At 38.8% G+C, this 21,660-nt stretch overlaps 1 protein-coding gene across 6 annotated transcripts in view; it reads left to right on the top strand.

Moving 5' to 3' along the window:
- The window catches only part of vav2 (vav 2 guanine nucleotide exchange factor), a 191,369-nt gene that overhangs the window by 145,968 nt on the left and 23,741 nt on the right, over positions 1 to 21,660 (top strand). For all 6 annotated transcript variants that reach the window (XM_084136322.1, XM_084136321.1, XM_084136319.1 and 3 more), the window contains exons 5-8: positions 8,894 to 8,999; positions 11,639 to 11,737; positions 13,658 to 13,726; positions 16,456 to 16,556. In XM_084136322.1, coding sequence (XP_083992448.1) covers positions 8,894 to 8,999; positions 11,639 to 11,737; positions 13,658 to 13,726; positions 16,456 to 16,556 — 375 coding nt within the window. The remainder of the gene's footprint in view (positions 1 to 8,893; positions 9,000 to 11,638; positions 11,738 to 13,657; positions 13,727 to 16,455; positions 16,557 to 21,660) is intronic.

Raw genomic sequence — 21,660 nt, 5'->3', positions numbered from 1 at the left:
AGATAATAAAGATAGAAGTGAGATCTCTGATTGTAGTCCTTGATAACCAAAAAAGTAGTTACGAACCCTGGTCCTGAGATTATGCATGTGCATAATGAATGCTTTAGTTTTCCAAGCTCTTGTGCGCCTACTTGAGGAAGACTGCTTTGTGTTTCATTGGAAGTTAGGTTATTAAGCCACATTCAAGACAAAGTCGAAGGTCACAATACTCAAGTTTAAATTGAAGGTCATTCAAGTAGCATTCCAGTCATGCTACTTGAAATTCTCTGACCTCAGCTGGACAATACCCAGTGGACCATAGCTTTAGTCATTTCCATCTTGAAAATTGTCAAATGAAGAAGTCAGTTGTTCTCAGGATGTCTTAAAGTTGGATGTTCTAGTGCTCTGTTACAGAGGTTATTTTCAACTGGGAGATGAGAAAATTCCAAGTTCTAATTTTTATGGAATGCAGCATTAATTAGTAGCATTTAAATGTGATTGGAATGGAATGTTGTTTTATTTATCTATTTATTCATTTAGTCACATCTACAGTGTCCTTAGTGTCCGGCTGGTGCAGTCACTCTCGCACAAATAGCCAGGCGTTAAACACTCTTCTGGATACCATGTTCGGAGCATGGCCGGCTGGCAGTGTGGGCGTTAAAAAGAGTGAGGGAGAATGAGTGAGGTGTGGTGACAGGCCTGATTCTTGGCTCAGGGCTCGCAAAATTTCAAAATCGCTGGTAGCCCTTCAGGCAGGCACTCTTCAGATTTTGGTAGCCCGAAATAAATTTTACTAGCCCAAATAAAAAGACAATTTTTAATGTAGAAAATTGGCTATGAGTCAAAACATGAATCAAAAACTTTTTCAAAACACAAATATCAACAATTAGAATCATCAATACAAATATGCATCTGGTTCTAACTGAACTGAAATTTGTGTGACCAGTATGGAACATGAATCAGTCTGTGTCTGTTGCTCAGCCCCCAATGAGGGTATGATTAAAAAAAATAAGAAAAAAAAGTAACACTTTAGTTTAGGGTCTAATGCTCACTATTAACTAGTTTCATTAACATGCAGATGGCAGGGTTTTATCATCACTGAGGTCCCGAATGTGAGGTAGGCTAGTTAGGGGGGTTCAGAGAAAATTTTGATTTCTCTGATCTACATATGTGCATTTTAAGATGTTTTGAAGGCCAAACAAATTGGATAACAATAGCTTTAAAACCATGTCATGCAGCTGATTATTTTTCTCTCCTCATCAGCATCACACTCTTTTTCTCTTTGTTTTTCTCTTGCTCTGTCTCTTCCCCTCCTAAAGCTGAGCTTTGACTGATAGGCTTTTCATTTTTGTCTGTCAGTGAAGAAAGTAAACAGGGTCAACTGATAGGTTGATTTATGAATCATTTTCTTAGACGCGTTCATTTACTGAAAGCTACTAGGAAAGCTAGGTAACTAAGTTTATTGAATTCATTCACAATATGTACACATTCATTATTGATCTTATTCCTAATACAGGGCCGTAGACAGGGCTTTATAATCAAAGAGGTCCTAAATTTCAGGTTGTTAGGGGGTTCAAATTTTTTATTTCTCTGATATGTGCATTTCAAGATGTTTGAAGGCCAAAAAAACCATGTCAGCAGGCAGTAGATTATTTGTCAATACCTGCTCTTACTTCTTATCCATCACTTTCTTTTTCTCTCAGTCTCTTCATCTTGCCCTGTCTCTTCCCCTCCTAAAGCTGAACTTTTTTAATTTACTGAAGGCTACAAATTGTATTGTATTAATTCTCAACATGTACACATTCATTATTAATCTTGTGCCTAACATGATGAAAACAGCTTTGTTAATGTTTCTTGTCCCCTCACAATGACATTACATGAGTCACGTTACTTAGGCCTATTTTCAGTTCAAAATGGCGAAATTCGACAAAAGTATATTCATTTGCCTGATTATTTTTGTCATTCATTTCACATTTATGACCTAAAAAAACTGTCAAATATGAAATGTTTAGTTTAGCTACTTACATCTTATCTCGCACTTGACCGTAAACTGAAGCGTCGAGTCGCTCTGCTCAAATTCGCGCTCAGCAGCTTCTTGTGAACATAAAGCCCGCCTACTTTAATTTGATTGGTCATCTCAAATATTCTGACATTGGCGAGCAGTGACAGACCAATGAGGCTCAGATGAACACACACACACACACACACACACACACACCCTGTCCTCTGTTTCTGACGTGCGCTCTGCTCGGCGCCGCTGCGGATTCAAGATGAAGAACGCGCTGAATCTGATTATAACGAGACTGAAGCGAACACTATTTCAGATAGCCCGTCGGGCAGGCCGGTTATGCATTTGGTAGCCCTGGAAAACACAATAGCCCCGGGACGTCGGGCTAGCGATTTTGCGAGCCCTGGCTGATTAATTGTAAATAATTAGGTAGCAGGGTGGATAGGTGTCATTCATCTGCAGAGGACGGCGTGACACAAATTGTGCTGATTTGTCGCCAAGATAATGTTATCTAGCTGGGTGACATAGATGAGGTATTATTAATAATTCCAAAAATGACCTGACAGTCAAAAGTAACAGTCTTGAAAACATGAGTTCAGTAATTCTGTTTTCAAAACATCAAGGCATAAAAAAACACATTATCAACAAATGTGAGAATTCCATCAACGTGCTCAAAACTCTCTCACACTATCCCCGGGGCATTGGGCCATCTTTACTGTTGAGTCCTGGTCTATGTGAGGCCATATGTGGGCCTTTGACATTTACACTGTCTACGGCCTCTTGCACTGATCCATATCGACTTAAGACGCTTCCTGACATGGCCTCAAGTGATTGCTGACCTCTTTCAAAGTTCTTGATATCCCTCTGCCATCTGACCCCTCTTTACATACAGATTCATGTTGAAACACATCTCAGTGCCAAATCTAATAGAGGTTAAACCCACAGCCAGAGCACAAGCAATCGCTGCGCTGCCAGTGATGGAACAGTGAATATGAGCAAATTAATGAAACTACCCATCCATGCGGACCCATGACCTTTTACAGCCATAAATATGGTTCAATTCCAGCACAACACTGCTGTCTGATTAATGGAAAGGTCCCTGATATGATGTGCCGGGACACAGTTTAACAAGCACTTTCATCAGGCTGCTCGGAGCTCTCTTAATTGGACTGTGATATCATTGTCTGCTTTAATGGAAATATGCATGAAAGAGTTTTCTGCAGTGCTACTGAACCTATGGAAGTCATGTAGCTTCAATAGGTTTATTCATATAAGCCCTGTGTCTGTTTCTATTAGATTGGAGATGTTTCTCAACATTGTGCCATATGTGGGACCAAAGAGAGTGGGAATGAGAAGACTGCTGATTGTCCTCAATAATATTGTCGTGTTTTTCAGCTATTGAAGTAAAGAGTGCGGTTCATTCGAAGAGATAAAAGGCAGAAAGTGCTAATCAAGGTACTTTTGTGAAAGGTTAATGATGTTGAAGAAGCTCTTTAGTCGGGTTTACTCTTGAATGTGAGATGAGACACTCCTCTTCCAAAGAGCTTTAAAAAAAGAGGCCGCATTCACTCATACTGCTTATGGCCAGCAGTTTAAATGAAACTGTGAGGAATGTAAGTACAGTCAGGGTAGGGGTGTGCAATATTGACAAAATTGTATCTTGATATTTTCTGGGATTTTATCGATAACGATAATTAGACTATATTTTGCTGAGTGTGCTGGTACCATGGTAGATTTAGGACTGCCATGGACAGCTGACTCCCAAAGCTTTTGATATTCTTCATAATTATTCTGTTCTGGTGGTCAGTTCGCAGCAGTGACAGAATTGATCTTTTGCAATAAGCTTAAAGTGATTTTTACCTTTTTATGGGCATTTTACCTTTATAAAGCCATTTTGTCTAATTAAACTAATTAAATGTATGCATCACCTTTTGTGTCAAAATTCTTACATTTAATCAATAAATTCAATAGGAATAATAAGACACAATAGGGCTGTTACCAATCAAATTAAATCAGTTCCTAAATACAACTAAATGTATCTTTGCAATGCAGAGGAAACAGAGAAGCTGCATTTGAAGTGACATTTAGGCCTCGTTTACACTGCAGGTCTTGATGTCCAATTCTGATTTGTTGCCTATATAAGATTTTTTTCGACCGTCCGTTTACAAGTTCTTTCAATTGTAACCCATATCCGATTCATGTGTTTACATTGCGCATACTTAAAGGGGGTTCTTGCACAGATGGATGAATGTGAAATATGCTTGATGCTAGCTTTGCAATATAGCCTATGCGAAGTTCTCCAAACATCACCATGATTTTGAGGCGGAGGAGGACGAAAAGTGCCATAATTGCAGCCTGCGCATATGCTTCAGTTATTGTGTGCGAGAGAGATCTCAGGACTGGTGGGAGCAGATTGTGAAATTTAAACACAACGCTTTGTTGTTTTCTGCGAGTTGCACATGATGGGCCAATGTGTTTCTGAAATGATGTAACAGTGATTCAGAAGGGGAGCTCCATCATCATAAACTCTTGCGTTTATTTTACACACACCTCTGTAATTTGACATGTTAATGGGTCCTGGGCGAGCGACTGTGGTCTTGAGCACTGTGTATTCAGGTATGCACTGATCCGAACTGACTACTGTTGGTAATTGAGTGGTATAAATATGGCAGGGTTGTTAATTCTGGGTTATTATAATCTCTGAGTTCACATCCAGTCCAGCCATACTGGATTTCTCAGCATCATTGTCACTTTCCACTATATTTCATGTGTTCATCCAAAAACTGGCAAAGCATGAAATTGTTCAATTTTAGCAAGCAGGCCGTCTCTTTCTCCATCAAATAGCAATCAAATGTTTGGATGTACATCATGTCAGCAATGATTTACTTTATCCTAAATGGTTGCATTCTCACCTGAGGCATTGTGGGTAGTGGAGCCTCAGGCCAAAGCACTCTCTAAGTCTTCAAGAGGGACAAACTACTGCCATTGGCACCTGTCTCTCCTAGCACGTCAGATTAAACTCTGCAGCCAGCAACCTATTCAGTCAGGATGATGGACGGGTTTGGAAATTTAACTAACATTCAGTAGAATCCTCAAATAATGTGCAGAACATCTCAACCAAGTAGTTTGCTGCTCCAAGAATCTGCATGTTTCCATCAACATGCCACATTACTGCTTATTTAGCCCTCACAAGCCATTCTATAGGTAGCATATGACAAAGATTTCATTAAAATTAACGTTTCTTTACACTGAAAAAATGGCTTTTTGATTTTGCTCAAGTGGTGACAAAATTCATTTATCTACATTTAAAACATATTTTATTTTACCTTAGTCAATGTTTGCTCATTGAGTGAAGCAACATATATTATAGTCCTAACATATGCAGCCACCCACAACCTAACCATAAGTTCTACTCTTCAGCACTGTGGTAACCACAAACATTTCAACATAACTGAAACTATTTTAAATGCCATAACTGAACATTAAACATTGACAGGTCTTTCCCACCACTCAAAAATACATAAAATAACACTTAATTTTAACATTTACTCTTCTGATCCAGCTCTATGCAACGCATGCTGAGAACTAGCAATCCTCTTCCCAGTTTCAGTTTTTTAATGCAACTAAAATGATTCATGTAGTCCCAGCCAGAGGGCGCATTAGACTTACGCATTGTCCGTCATTTTGACGGACAGGGTCATAAAAAGTCTGTCATAATCTATTATTACCCATCATTTTAATTTTCATATTTTAATGATAATAAGCCATTTAATAGGCTAAATGAAATAAACATGAATGAAAATGTTGAAAGATACAGTCCAACTTACCGAAATCCATATCATGTCTTTCATGTAATCGCTCAATCAGTGTTTCAACCGCAGAAAGAGGCCAAAAAACCCAGCTTGTAGCTGTTTTAACAGCCAACATGTAATTCGGAAATGAATTTCATTTGCTATTATTAAACTGATATATCACTATTATGAGTAAACCACTATGCCTGTTGTCTTCAGAAAGGCTTTAAGATAGTCTAAGACTTGAGGTCACATCTTCTCACAGATATGCAAAATGTTGGCTGCCTTTTCTTGCCATGCCATGAGTCCATATGTTCTGCCAGTGTTATCAATGTTCCCCTTATCTTCCCTCTTATTACTTCATCCCGAATTACTGTGATCAGTTCTAGTATGACACTGTGCGTTGAAGTTAACTTTTATTGACATACTGTTATGAGTTTGGGATGGATTCTTTGTTCTGCTCTAAACATAGGTTTCCCTTTCTGGGTTTGTGGTTGGCTAAGTGAAGGAAATGTTCAAGAATGCTGTAACACAAGTGAATTCAGCACTTTTGAGTGGCCATGATGGCTTAGACAACATGAAACCACAAAATATTTCACAACCTAAATGGAGAATCTTTCCACACTTGCGATTATACAGATTGTCAATTTACACCATATTGAATCAAACCAGATTTTTTCATTGGCACTCATACTGTAGATGTATTTGTATAATGCCCACTCACCCGGACCACAAGTTGGATCAGCCTTAATAACATTAGTTTGACGGCAAAGCTGGTCTTTTGATTTTTGTGTTCTTGTATAAAGCAGCATTTTGTGCTCACACTGATTTAACATAATGACACTTAATGGGGTCATGTCTTTGCATACAAAAGTGGACATCCTATTTTTGCCATCCAGATTTAAGCCACAGTGAGTAGAAAAACCTGCTCCTTTTGACACATTCTGCCTTCATTTATTCTACCCGCTACACACAGAACCTCACAATCCTTTGTACAGATCACTGCACCTCACATAGTGCAGTTAATGCTTGTCCTCAGGGATTGGAGGTCACACGATAGATGCCATTAGAAATCTTTTTGCCTCAGTTCCTTTGCAGTTTGGGACCTGTGTGCTTCAGAGGAGTAATGTTTTTTTCCCTCAGTCTACATTGCTCTGTCAGACAGCAGCTCTGCTACTGGGGAAAGTCAACTCAGCTAATGAGGGAGGGCAGCAAGCCACCCGTCCTTCAGGGTGAACTGTACAACCTCAATTAATACTTCAAACAATCCCTTCTCCATGTGGACACAGTGCTGAATGTTAGATTGATGCCAGCACCTTTCTTTTATTAGCTTGTCCATTCCTACCTACTGTTCAAACATACTGTACGCATGCATGTCATGTTTTGCCATTTTGAAAAAGGAACGACATTCAAATCATGTTCAAAAAGGTAATTATTTTGAATTCAGCAATTTCACAGTTCTCTCATAGGGTTTTCAAAGTGAGTGTAGTCTTATCCACATACTGCTCCTGCTGTAAAACACTGTTTTAATGAAAGACAGTTCAATAAACTTTGTCTATTTGACCATTTCATCCTTTTTTTTAAACTGGTCCTTTGAAGGAGGTATTTATTGACAGGACATGCATTTCTCCTCTGAACCTTCTGGTGGCTTTACATGAATTACAGTATTTTTACTACTTTAATTTAATTTTGTGTGCGTGTGTGTGTATATATGCATGTATATATGTGTATGTATGTATATATCACAGTATTTTGTTCCTCTTAGCAGCCACAGGTGCAAACCAAAGAATTTCAGTCACTCAAATAATTAAAATACATCAAAATTATACTCTTAATTATTATTTGTTCTGAAAGTCAGATGAGTGACTGAAGGTGGTGAAGTTCTTTATAAAACTGTGCAGCTGTTCTGGATGTGCAGGTATAGAAGGTCACACTGATGGATTAACACCCAGCAGCTCTTGCCAGATTAACAATCCTACAATCCTCCTACAATTGGCGACTCACTCTGGCTGGCTTCAGTCTTTTTCTTTTTTTTCATGATCCAGTGAAACTGCTTTGTTTATAAACTTGCATGATGATAGCTTAGATATGTATGTATTCTACAGACACAGGTGCGGGATGTTGTAGCTGTGCATTGAGCAGCTAGTCTGGTAACTCAAAACCCTGCTGAAAACCCCCACTTAAACCAGCCTGGTATACTGGTCTTGGCTGATTGAGATGGTGGTTTTATGATAGTTTTAGCTAGTTTAAAAGAGTCTCCCAGCCTTGCCAAGTAGGTTTTTAGGTGAGCAGCCAGTTTATCGGGATTGAGGAATGCATTTGCATTTCATTTCTCCATGAGCCGATGAGGCAGTCAGCTAATCTCCTGGGTAGGTGTTTGATTCAAGCTGCATTAGGTTTTCACGCTTGTTTTAGCCTGCAATTGGACACATCAGCAGAAGTGAGGAAGGTACTTGTTGCTGTCTGGTTGCAAAGCAGTCTGGTGTGTATGTTTGAGAGAGTGAGTTCTTCTCTTAGGGAGGAATGGATGACTGATTTGATTGTTGGTGTGAGAGCACAGCTGGGACCAGGACACCTTCTGTGATGTCAGCCTGCTTTATTTCGGCCATTCCCTTTTTTCGCCTTAGAGAACGATGGCAGAGTGTGCAGTGATGGATGGCATCGCTGTGGTCTCAGGGCACTTTCGATGTCTGATAAACACATACACAAGCTAATCAGGGTTGCAAACTATATGTGATGACACTGACTATCTCCCAAATATGTCATAATTCTGTCTCAAACACTTCAGGATTCTTTGATAAATAGAAAGTTCAAAAGAACCACATTTATTTGAAATAAAAATCTTGTGTAAGATTACAAATGTCTTTACTCTCACTTTTGATCAATTTAATGCATCCTTGCTAAATAAGTGTTAATTTTTTTTTTTTTTTTTTACAAATCTTACTGACCCCAACCTTTTGAACAGTAGTGTACTTCCAGATAGAAAATTACTCTCAGAACAATAAATTGACAAAACTCAGAAAATGCCTTGGTGTTCAAATGCTTGTCAAATCTGTTTTATTTTTTTAAATGTATTTTAACCCACTTCTTCCTTTGTGCCCTTTTTTTTGCACAGTGAGCACGATGTTGGAGAGGACGACATATATGACTGCGTTCCATGCGAGGATGATGGGGACGACATCTACGAGGACATCATCAAGGTGGAGGTTAGACAGCCCATGGTGAGTGAGACACCATACGGACGACCCTCATTGGTGCGTGTGCGAGAGAGGATATAGATGGATTGTTTCCTGTCAATTCCCATGGCTGTGCGCGTGTTCATTTGCTCTGCTTACATTTGCTGCTTTGCCTCCTTAATGCTGCAGATCAGATACATGCAGGTAAGTGACACGCTGTACCGCACATGATTCTCTTACGATCCTTCAGTGCTCCTCTTTCCTTTCCTTTAAATGTGTGTCGGCGCAAGCCATTGAGCTTTCTACGCATATATGAAGAACGTGTTGAGCAGGCCCAGATTCCCTCTCACATTGACAGTTCATTGAAGTTCCAACAATTGTATTTATCAAAGAATAGGTGGCCCAAAAATAAAAATTGTGTCGTCATATATTTACCCTCAAGATGTTTTAAAGAATAATTACACTGCAATTTTCCATACAGTGAAAGCATATGGTGACCAGGGACCAAAAAAGATCTTGATAGCCCCTCAAATCCCATTTGTGTCTGCTCATATACTTGCCACATGAAGACAATGATGCCAGACTTTCATATTCTTTTTAATATTTGTATTTTTTTTTATCCTTTAAGCACACAAAAAAACAGGCATTATTTCATGCAAGAAGTTGGGTTGGGTTTAAAATTTAGATATCAAACATATTTATTCTGTGTCTTTTTGCTAAATATTATGTTGCAGATGAATACCATTAACAGCAGCCTAAAGAACAATATCCTATACTGTTTCTTAACTGTTTACATTCACTTAAGACAAAACTGGCTGTTTACAAGGATATTTTGACATAATTTTGTATTTGTCCATTCAAGAGCAAGACACGAAAAAGAACTTCATGCATTGTGCATACACTACATGAGAGGTGTTTTTGTGCACGTGCTTTGGATGTGTGCACAGCACAGAAAACAGCGTGCAAGTGCCAAATTGAGTTCTCTCCCACATCTTATTGTGCTTGAATGGTTTAAAATCACATTGAAATTCACTCACAGGAATCGATAAGCAGAATCGAAATGCGTTTTATCTTATCAAATCAACGGTTCTTGGAAATTGGAGCCACCAGGGGTTGCTTACCCTGTGGTCTGCGTGGTCCTAACAACCCAGTATAGTGATGGGGACACTATACTGTCAAAAAGTACCGTCCTTTGGATGAGACGTTAAACCGACGTCCTGACTCTCTTTGGTCATTAAAAATCCTTCAAAAAAGAGTTTACCCATTGGCCTCTGTCCATCATCATGGCCTCTTAATAATCCCCATATACTGTATATACTGATTGGCTTCATCACTCTGTCTCCTCTCCACCAATAAGCTGGTGTGTGGTGGGCGTTCATGCACAATATGGCTGATGTCACATCATCCAGGTGGATTCTGCACATTGGTGGTGGTTGAGGAGAATCCCCTCTGCCATATGTAAAGTGCTTTAAGTGTTGAGAAAAGCGCAATATAAATGTAACAAATTATTATTATTAAATTTGGAAACAGTGCTAAAATAAAACTGGTTCTCGATACCCAGCGAGGAGCGTCTTTCTTCCTCTGCTACAAATGAGAAGGAGGGGAGGCTGACTCAGTGTCCATCTGAGTGTGTGCTGTCTCACAGAGTGAGCTAATGTTGGGTTATTTTAAACACACGAGGGAGGACATCTCTTCTGCAGACAGAGAAAACTGCCGGGTCCCACCTTAACAGAGATACACAAACACACATACTCAGACTGAGACTCACAATCTGTGTCATCAGACAGATGCTACAACAAGGACACGTTAGACTCTCAGTGGGAATACAGCAACTTAAATGAGGGTGATAAGAAAAACATTCCAAGATCAAGATTCTGAACTGTTTTGTGGCTTTTCGCAAATTATATCTTCTTTATCTTTTAATACAATAGACACTGGAGTTTCACATTAGTCAGTGAAAGTCACAGATATATTTGCCTTTCCCAATACTGACTGCTTTCATTGTTGCTAGGCGGCCCTTTGGAAAGATTTTTCCCTTTTTTTTGTCCAACTTGCTCTCTAATGAAACAATTGTTTGTGATCTTGAATTTCTCTGGATGTGGGCAAGTTTGCTTTGGCCTCGTGCACCACCAGGCCCAGATGTTCAAATGTGTGTTGTGATGTTCATTCCAGCTCTGACCTCCGGCTGCTGTGCCTTCCCTGGGCTCCAGTGTTATCACCATTTTCTTAAGCTCGCCAACCTGCTCGCATTACACCAAGAGCCAGTGATTATGCTTAATCAAATGCATCGTGTTCTATTAGATCATTTTCTGTTGTTATTGTTTTGTGAATTGACCTCATTTAATTCCTCAGTCCTAATCAAAACCACATTTATGACTTTCCTACAGTTTGTGTGTGTGTGTGTGTGTGTTCTTTAGGCTTAGAAGTATATGTTGTTTTGAATGAATGAAAGACTAAACTCTTGCTCTTGCTTCCTTGTCAACGTTGCCCTTGAGGTTTTGTTGTGAAATACTCTGTCCACCTTTGTCTTTTACTGTAATGTGCTTTGGCCATCCTGATTGTGACCTGAATTCCATTGAAAATAAAAGTTCAGTACCTTGTGTAGGTGTTTAAAGTTGCTGAGCTGGCATCCTGCAGGACGATACCAACATGGTTTGTGTGTCTTTTTCTTCTTTCCATAACAGAAAATGGGCATGACAGAAGATGATAAGAGAAACTGCTGCATGGTGGAGATTCAGGAGACAGAGGCAAAGTACTACAAGACACTGGAGGACATTGAGAAGGTGAGTGGGAGAGAGTAGCAAGTCTTAGAGCTAGAGAGAGTGGAAATGAAGGCCTGGAACTGGGTCAAGGTCTTGCTGTGGTTCTCTGAGGACAGTTAGGTAACTTAAAATAGATGGAGGGAGAGGACAAAAGATGAGAACTGAGCCTTAGTTGACAAATGTACTTCGGTGGCCTGTTGAATTAATACAGTTTTATTGTGCACAAATCATTAATGCATGTTATTCCAAAGAAAAAGAAAAATAGGGATACACAGTATATCTGAACCACAACAGTTATTGGCCTATAATAGAATTTAACATTTTTTAATTTATCGATATTGGATGTTCAATTGTTCATGCCCATTCCCCCCTTTTTATATTTAGGTTACCTTTGTAAATAATTTAATAACAGTTAAATGTAATCTAGGGCTGCTCGATTATGGAAAAAATCATAATCACGATTATTTTGGTCAGTATTGAAATCACGATTATGTAACACGATTATTTCACATGACTTTGGGAACGTGTTGCATTTATTAAAAAGACACGGTAACACTTTACAATAATGTTAATTAGTTAACAGTTAATGTATTAACTAACATGAACTAACAATGAGAAATACATTTGTTACAGTATTTATTAATCTTTTTTATTGTTAGTTAATAAAAATACAGCTGTTCATTGTTTGTTCATGTTAGTTTACAGTGCTCAGGTCACAACCATTAGTTAACTAATGCTAATTAATGAACCTTATTGTAAAGTGTTACCAAAGACACCTTTCAACGTTCTTTCAAAACAGAACATGGCAAAATAATCGTTTTTACTCGATTATACTATTTTGGTGATCGTTGGGAGCAAAAATCGAAATCGAAATTCAATTAATTGCACAGCCCTAATGTAATCTTTAAAATCTCAAAATCAATATCCATTTTCATAATCTGCATTATAATGTTGTGATGCCTAAATTCACATTTAAATCAATTGATTTTAGTTTTTATTTTATTTATTTAGACAAAATATTATAGAATTAATAAATAAAACATATCTGCCATTTCTCAGTTATTGGCCATGTCATTTCTCAGTTATTGGCCATAATATAACTATTATTGGCTAATCAGTATCATATGGCTAATCTGCCTTTGTAGTCTTTTAAAAGATTAACATCTAAAAACAATTTTTCTTTTTGGCTGATGTCATGTAGACCATGTTGGCAGGGAAAATAATGCAAATAGCGGTCTTGGCAATGTTTTAGGCTTTAGCGTAAAACTGTGCTTTTCTTGATGTGTGTCCTCCCTTTGCCCCCTGGGCTCAGGGGTCAGTCACAGGGCAGAAATGCCATGCGCTGACCTCAAAGTGAGAAAACATGTGTGTTTAGTAAACCAATACTGTTGGCAAAACATTCAATCTTGCCCTGGGGGGTTATTGCATGCATGCATGCTTGTATGTACATATCATACAAACTTGAGTGTATGATGTTTATTCCTGCCCTTTTTCCAGTTGCACTGTCACACACAACAGACAGAATTTTAACCGTGACGGTGTGCTGTTAGTAGAGGTGATGAATCCCTGTCAAACCATGCAGATTTCATATTCCAGACAGAGGCTTTGTTTACTGATTATCATTTGATTCATTTCTTCCTAATTAAGACAAACATGTCAGTGTTGCACTGAAATCTCTTTCTGCTTTGCAAATTAAACAAATAGGTTTTTTTTTTTATGTTTGAAAAGCATGCCCACAGGAACACTAGACATAGTATTTGACTTTTGTTTGTCAAAGACAATTACCAAACCACAACAAGGTGTAAGCAATCTCATTACAAGTGTTTGATTGTATGCTTTGACTTTGAATGAATTTCCATTTCTGAAATTCAATTCAGATTTTTTTTTGTGCCATATGGGCTTTTGGCATTTGTGAGATTTTCTTCTATTTTCCATTTTTAGAATTATATGATCCCCCTGAAGCAAGTCTTATTGCCACAGGAGATGGAGGCCATATTTGTAAATTTAGAGGTGAGTGATCATTTACTGTACTTTTTCATTTTCAGCCTAAAGTATTTAAGGTATTTTACGTTTATATTTTTTTCATAACAAAGTTTGCCAATAGTGTAAAGTAATTATTTAAAATCTCATATTTTTGTAGTTCACTTGTTGAATTTACTAAATATTTGTTAGGATTTGCTGATAGAACCCAAACGCAGAACAGCCAGGGAAGCTCAAAAAGATAAATCAATAAACCAATAATCAGTTTACAAGATGGTGGGGCCAAGACTACAGACTGACAGAATATCACATGGCACACAGAAACAAACAAAAGTCAAGTGCAAAAGGCACATGGCAACCAAACATGACAGAAGCCATGTGCTCAAACAAACACGACCCAGAGAACAATTCCAAAGCCGTACGCTCACACAAGGACAAAATAAACAATATGAGCGTCATGATCCTGTCACCAAACTAAAAATAAGACCAACCAAGGTGACAGGACCCTGAGCTATTACCTCAAGTAACACATTTGAAGAATGAAAAGTGAAATTTGAAAAATGAAGTGCATTAAAAAAAATTACAAGCTATAATGTAAAAAATCAATCAAAATATACAAATATTACATATACTTTCAGATACATAAGAGCTTTGATAGTTAATTTTCATTAATTTTCATTTTCTTCTGACGTTATATAAATAATATAAGTCTATTCGGATTTGATGGTCTTGTGTGTCTGTATTGAACTTCTAAATTCCTTTACTCTGAATACAGAAATCACACAGAAAATAATTTGCACTGGGTGGTATTTAACCAGTATACAGGTTTTAATTTTGCGTACAATATGCACTTTTCAAATACCTACCACTGCATAGCAGAAACAATTGCTGTATCTGTTCAATGCCCAACAAAGTATATGGCATTGTTCGCCACAAAGAGCGCCATATGGAGTGTATTGAGAAGGGAAGCCTATTAAAGGTGCAGTATGCGATCTCCCAAAATCGTTGTTGAACACTGTTGATATTTGAAATCAACCCAAACAAACCCACCCCTCTCTTCATTGCTCCGCCTCCAAAATTCACAAACATTTTACAGCTCGCTCCGAGCTGGTCTCGAACCCCGATTGCCGGGCGCTAACAAGGACACTAAACACCGTCAATCGCCAGCGCACCTCTTGAGATCAGGGGAGAGAGGTTTACCATACCTCCACAGCTCTCACTAGCTGGCCTCCGTTATACACGCAATGCAAGAGTGATGTCTATTTATCATAGCAGAAACTAAGCAAAATAATGCTTCACAAAAAATAAACCGAAGATTATGAAAGAACGACAAGGAAGCACAAAAAATGAACTTACAGTACACAAGAGAAAATACAAGCAAGAGTTGGTTGTTAGTCGCCAGCAGCTCCAGACAAAAAATTACTCTCAAAACTGTCCTGTTAGCTAGCACTACAACAATAGCATTTCTAGGTTCCGTGAAACCGCAAAACCAATGCACTCACGTATGGAGCAGAAACAAAGCAACCTCAGCGTCTGTTTTCAGGTCTCTCGAGCGCTGGAATTCTTTTCTAATATTAATGCGGGTCCTAAAGCTCTTGCCTAATCATAACCAGGGGTGCACTGCACATAACTGGTGTGCATGTGTGGTAAAAATAAATCTTGTGGGAAGCACTTTTGAGTACCAACATTTTGGGCATTTTTGGGGACAGTGAAACGTTTACTTAATGGAGTTGGATTTTTCTCCATCTCTGGTAAGATAGCAATCATGATGATAAGTGTGTTCATTAATTATGAGTGCAACGGATCACAGTTGATCCGTGATCCGTACAGACCAGGCCTCACGGTTCGGCACACATGTGATTTGCGGATTAAAGGAGAACTCCGGTCAATTTTAACATTGAGCTAATTTTTTTGTAAATTTGGAGTGCTGTCAATACAGAGAACAACGACAAAAATCGGTGTTGCCTACACCATGTTACCTGTATTTACATCCTGTTTTCGGTCGAAGTCCATAGTAACCAAAGTAACTTGGTTTAGTTAAAGTTTAGTTACCTATGATCACGCGTGTGAACTCGACAATCGATTACTATGGACTTCGACCGAAAACAGGATGTAAATACAGGTATGTGCGCTGGCTGAAATAACATCATTTTTATTCATATCTTTCACATCTACTGCAGTCAGATTCACCCGTGTTCACTCTGAAGGAATCACTCACATTGGCTGTGCACTTGTAATGACACATCAAGGATGTTAAGAGGCTAAAAGCAGGTTTAAAACTTGCCCCATTGAAGTCAACAGGGTGCAAATTTTAAAAAGAGGATAACATGGTGTAGGCAACACCAATTTTTGTCCTTGTTCTCTGTATTGACGGCACTCCAAATTTACAAAAAAATGAGCTCAATGTTAAAATTGACCGGAGTTCTCCTTTAACTGCTAAGTTTAACCATCATAGAGCGAAAGTTTATCATTTGGACGTGTTTTGTCTTGCCAATTTACACATTCAAACGATTTTAAACGCAGAAGAAGCGGAAAAAATCGGGACTCGTGCACTGTTATCTGTGCGCACAGCCTCACACACCCGAAGCGCAGAGAGAGAGAGAGATGTTTCAGACAGCACTCGAACACCGAATTGATTCCTCTTTCATGCAAAAACTTGTGTCTGACAGCAAGTGAATGATTCTGAGGGGACAAAAGTATGGCACAACAAATAGATTAACAATGCTTTGGTGGATGTTAGCAATTCCTTGTTTACACAGGACATCATCAAGGTCCATTTTGCTCTGCTGAGGGCCATTGACCTGACCATGGTGAGCGGTGGCAACGGCCTGGGAAAGATCTTTCTGGACTACAAGGAGAGGTCAGTACCTTGACAGAGTATGTGGGTTTATCACTGTCGGTTCTGTTATAACATCTCAGCCTTTTGTCAACACCGTAAGCCTCTGTTGAGCTTAAATGACCTCAAGTGAAGGAGGCAAAGTCTTGCTCCGGTCGACAACCCCCAAAAAAATCCATCACACCAACAGGGTCTGACCGCAGCAGCCCAGCTATTTTAAAATAAATCCTCATCAGAGCCCAGAGCTCCCAGGGCTTAGAAAGAAAATAGACCTGTCTGCAAGAGTCTGCTGCATTAGAGCTGAACACTTCCTGTTTTGAGTGCTCTTTTTGTCTCTTGTAGCTGCTGTATCAAAAATCAATAACCTTATAATAGAGAATGTTTTAGCTACTTCATCCACAATGGATGACAGATACCCAGGGAATTCATAACACCAAAATCATAACACCATTTATGTATCTACCAAAGATGGAGGATTTAGCCAGCCTTTATACAGTCTCTTCTTTTTTGCAGTATTATATTGTTTTTGTTTTGTTAAACCCGTAAAAATAACTATGGGTTTAAACAACAGGACATCAAAGAAAGATTTTCCCAAACATGAAAATTCTGTCATTTACTCACCCTCGTGTCATTCCAAACTTTAAGACTTTCTTTCTCCTTTGGATCAGAAATGAATATATTTTGAAGGATGTTTCAACTGTTTTAGTCCATACATTAAAAGTCAATGGGTTCCAAAACAATATTGAGCCCCACAGACTTACATTGTATTGTACAACTTTAGGGTGAGTAAATGATGACTGAATTGTCATGTTTGGGTGAACTCTCCCTTTAATACTGTACTCTGACATACACAGCGGACGGTATTAAGATGCAAATGAGCCACTCATATTCTCTCTGAAGTTTGAATGTGAGCAGCTGTACGTGGTGTACCCCAGGTCATTGGTCTGGGACTGCTGATTCAACTCAGTAATGTGAAATATCCCTGCAGCTCCCTTTGGTTTGAGAAACACTGAGGCTTGACTAAATGACAGGCCCTGTAACAGTCAGCTTATTCTAGTAATGCTACACTACATTAAACTCTGTGTTATCAGGCATTACTGAGACCCTCCAAATCAGTTTCTGTATAAGAGTTCTGTTCTTGCTGTACTAAGCACAATTGCTTTTTTTTTCTTTTTTTTTATCCCAACTGGGACCTGCTTAATAAAACCAAGTAGGTGTAACACAAAATTATGACCTCACTGTAATTAGAGTGCATGCGTCCTCAGAGATGAGAACTTTGGTTTAGTGTTCTGGTTTATTAAGCAGCCAGATGACCTTGCAGTAAGATCTTTGGAATTAACGTTGCTGGAATTCTTAGACCATGATCTTTATGGATGCAGCCTTATCAAACACAAGGGTTATTCAAACCTTCTTTGTTATACATGCAGATTATGAGGAAGTCAACATTCTAGACGTAATGCAGCAATTTTACATGTGACCCTAGTCAGTTCAGTGGGCACTTATGAAATTTGAGCCTTTCAGAATCACAAAGATGATTTTAGGCTTGCATCAAATGTAATTTTAGTGTGTAACTATGGTTTAAAATGTATGTTTATTGAAAGTAAAGATAGTAAGCTCTAAGCATAAATGGGATTAACACAAAATTAGGAAATTGACCGAAATACTCATCACTAGCAGCTGGCTGATTAGTTTAGCATCATGTGGCAGACAGCAAGCTTCCAAAATATCCTTGTATTTGATCAGTAGTTCACCTAAAAATTACAATTCTGTCATTGTTTACTCGCCTCATGTCATTCAAATCCTGTATGACACAAAAGAAGATATTGTGAAACTAAATGACCCAAAACATCTTTGGACCCTTCTTCAAAATATATATGTGTTCCACAGGAAAAAATTGTGTCATACAGGTTTGAAATTACATAAGGGTGAGAAAATTATGAAATAAGGGCACAAAGTATGGTTTCTTTCTATATTTCGTTTTTTTCTTATAGTCATATATATATTTATGTGTGTGTGTGTGTGTGTGTGTGTGTGTGTGTGTTTGTGTGTGTGCTTTTATTGCAATAACTTCATTACATAAAAGTGTTGGTTTTGATTTCATGTCTACTCAAGTCTTTAGTTTGCTCTTTAAAGCAGCCACTTGTTCTAATGCACATTAAAGACTTTGTTCCTTTTTTATCTTCTTCTCTGCTCTAGACATCTAATTTAACCTGCGCTTGAGTGCATCCATAGATATCTTATCTCTTATGTGGGTAAATGACTTCTTCCATTGAGAATTACCATATAGCCTCTTGAGAGAGGAACTGGGACTTTGTTCTGCATCAGATTCATTGAATACAGCAGCTGCGGAGGGCATTTGCATTCTCACAGGGAGAGCCTGATCTCTACATTACTGTGATGTTGGTAATGATAATCACAGGTTCATTTTCATTAATGACAGCATGCTGTGACGGAAACCAATCTCAAAATGTTCTGTAAGATTCAAACTTTTTTATTAACTCCCTTTACCTGACGTTAATGGGAACAAACCCAGTCAGAATGGGTTTATATGCTATTTACAGTTGTTTAAGTTGGTGACAGGGAGTGATCTATTAAAAAAAAAGCAAGGAAAATAGGGATGGTGGAGACAGCCCTATTGTTTCCATTTGTCAGTTTGCATAGGTAATTGGCCCATTACAAGGCTCTTCCCCGAGCTCAGCGGGCAGCGTCACGCAGAGTCGGCATGACAGCACCGCCTCTCTCGCCCGTACTCTTTTATGTAATTCCGAGCCTGTCATCTCATTGAGCCAGTCTTCCGTGGGTGCTCGCACTAACATGCACTTTGGCACAACATAGCAGCAGTGCGGCCCCATTCTGACACGCATGGCCGTCTCTCTGTGCCTTATCACTACATGTTCTTCCTTTCTTACTTTCTTCACCTGTTTGCATGTCTATGTAGTCCATCACCATCAAATAATCTTCTCATGCTCACTTACCCGTGTCAATTTTCTTTGAACTATCTAATTCTCAGACAGTCTCAAAATATGGTCGATGCAGGAAAAGCCAGTTGAACAGCTTAATTGTAGGATTTTTTTCTCTTTCTAATAAGAAAAAAAGAAAATACATTTGCACAAGAGAGTAGGCAGCCATTATAAAAATCTTCGCAATAAAATCTGACAGAATATATTTACATTTGGTGACATTAAGGCATTAAACAACGCTGAGTATTTTTGGCAAATTATTCATTTCATTAAAGCAGAGCTGCGTCATTCGCCTTTGACATTTTTCATCTGATTGGCATGTTTCGCTTTTTCATTATGGGATGCACGGTCCCTCTCCCTTTCCTCTCAACAATGACAGAAATGGCCAGGGGATTTGGCCGTTGTGCGGCTGCTATCTTCCACACCTCCGTCCATTGCTCCAAAAGCCCAGCTGCCTTTAATTAATTTTGTTATCTCCTCTTGTAAGTCCCTGTGACCTTTTGCGGCACTGCGTTCCATAGAATTAAATAATTGAGAAGCTTTTCAGAAGTTATTGACACTGTGAAGGGCATATTGAAGAGCAAAAATACTATCTTGTTTCAGACAGAATTTGCATGCTGCTTTCTAAGACACTGCCTCGAGAGTGCAAGGCAAATCACAGCTTTTAGACCACAGTAGAGGTTGTTAAACTCTGAAGCAAGAATTTTTTAGAGAGTTATTTCCAAAATAATTTAAGTTATAGTGATGGAATGTGCTCAGAGGAACATTATTAGTTGGTTTCTGTTGAGATTGAGCCACTATTCACTCCATGCAGGCTGTGTTATAGTGAAGGTTGAGGGGTCTTCAATGCCTCATGTCAGAGGCTATTACTTCTCTCACCGGCCTGTCACTTCCACTTGTCTTTGCATTTTCCTCGCCAGCCCTGGTCTTTTCCAATGGACAGATGGAAGCTGGAAGAAGAGCGTCTATACCAAATTGTATTTTCTGTGAAATAACATGCATGACATATTTGCCATAATGAGAAAGTCGGTGCAGCGGGCGATAGCACCGGAAGAGAGATGAATTCAAAGAGCATGTGTTTACACAGCGATGGCAAAGGCTTTCACTCTAGGGAATATTCACACTTAAGCAACCCAGGGCTTTTTCCCCTCTCTCTCTCTTTCCATCTCGGTCACATCCCACTCTCACAGTCTGAAGTGCCAAAGGAGGAGGAAACCAGGATGAACTGGAGAAGAGCCTGAATAGCCATGACTGTTTTGCCATTGCAGTTGTCAGGATGTTGCATGTCTAAGCTTTGCTGGCATCACAAAGCCAATAAGACGGTGACAACAAAAATTGCAACATTTCTTTTTATTTCAGCACCTTTATCTTACAACTCTGACGCCTTGGGGAAGTGGAGGCCAAGTGTTTAGCACTCCAAGCTGGATCAGTCAACAGAATTATCTTCATAAAGAGCATATTCCTTGAGTTTGCACTGCTGATGTGCATTGCTTCTGGTTGTTAACATGTTTCACTTCTACTCCAATTGCATTTAAACACATAATTGCTGGGTCATTAAAGAGTGATGATGTCCATTGCACACTAATGTATGTCCTGAGTACAACCCTGAATGAAAGAGCATTCTGAAAGAGCATATAGCTTCCTAATCAAATCTGCTCGCTGAATGTGTATGCCACACTTCACAAGATTATTTTTATTGCTTGTAAGAATTTATTATTTTTTTTTTTCATCATTAATGTGATGTTAGATAATTTAGTACCATTAGATGCTTAGCACAGATGGACAAAGCATGGCCGGTTTGCTTGTATGAAAGGACATCTATTAGAGCACTGTGAATGGAGATGGTAGGGAAAAAAATCACAGCTATCCTTTTTGAAATGTAATAGTACCATGATACTATTATATACTATAATAGTAATAGTAGACATGTGGCCTGTTGAATGAAGCTAGCTGAACAAACTCAGAGTTTCAGAGTAGGTTTAGAGTTTGACAAATCCAGATAAATCCAACCTGGTTTAGAACATGTTCAGCGGTCTCACAAAGCTCAGTATAAACGTTCTTTGTCAACTCAGGTTTTATCCAGAGTTTGTGATTAACTGTGAAGCGCGTGCGGCAAACAGTCAATCAAACGGAACATGGAGAGCATCAGTTTGATTCACTTCTCTCAA

This window comes from Abramis brama (genome assembly GCF_963993115.1).
Source record: "Abramis brama genome assembly, chromosome: 15".
In the NCBI taxonomy this organism is placed as follows: Eukaryota; Metazoa; Chordata; class Actinopteri; order Cypriniformes; family Leuciscidae; genus Abramis; species Abramis brama.
The sequence above is the reverse complement of the archived record's forward strand: the minus strand, read 5'-3'. Positions and strand labels throughout refer to the sequence as shown.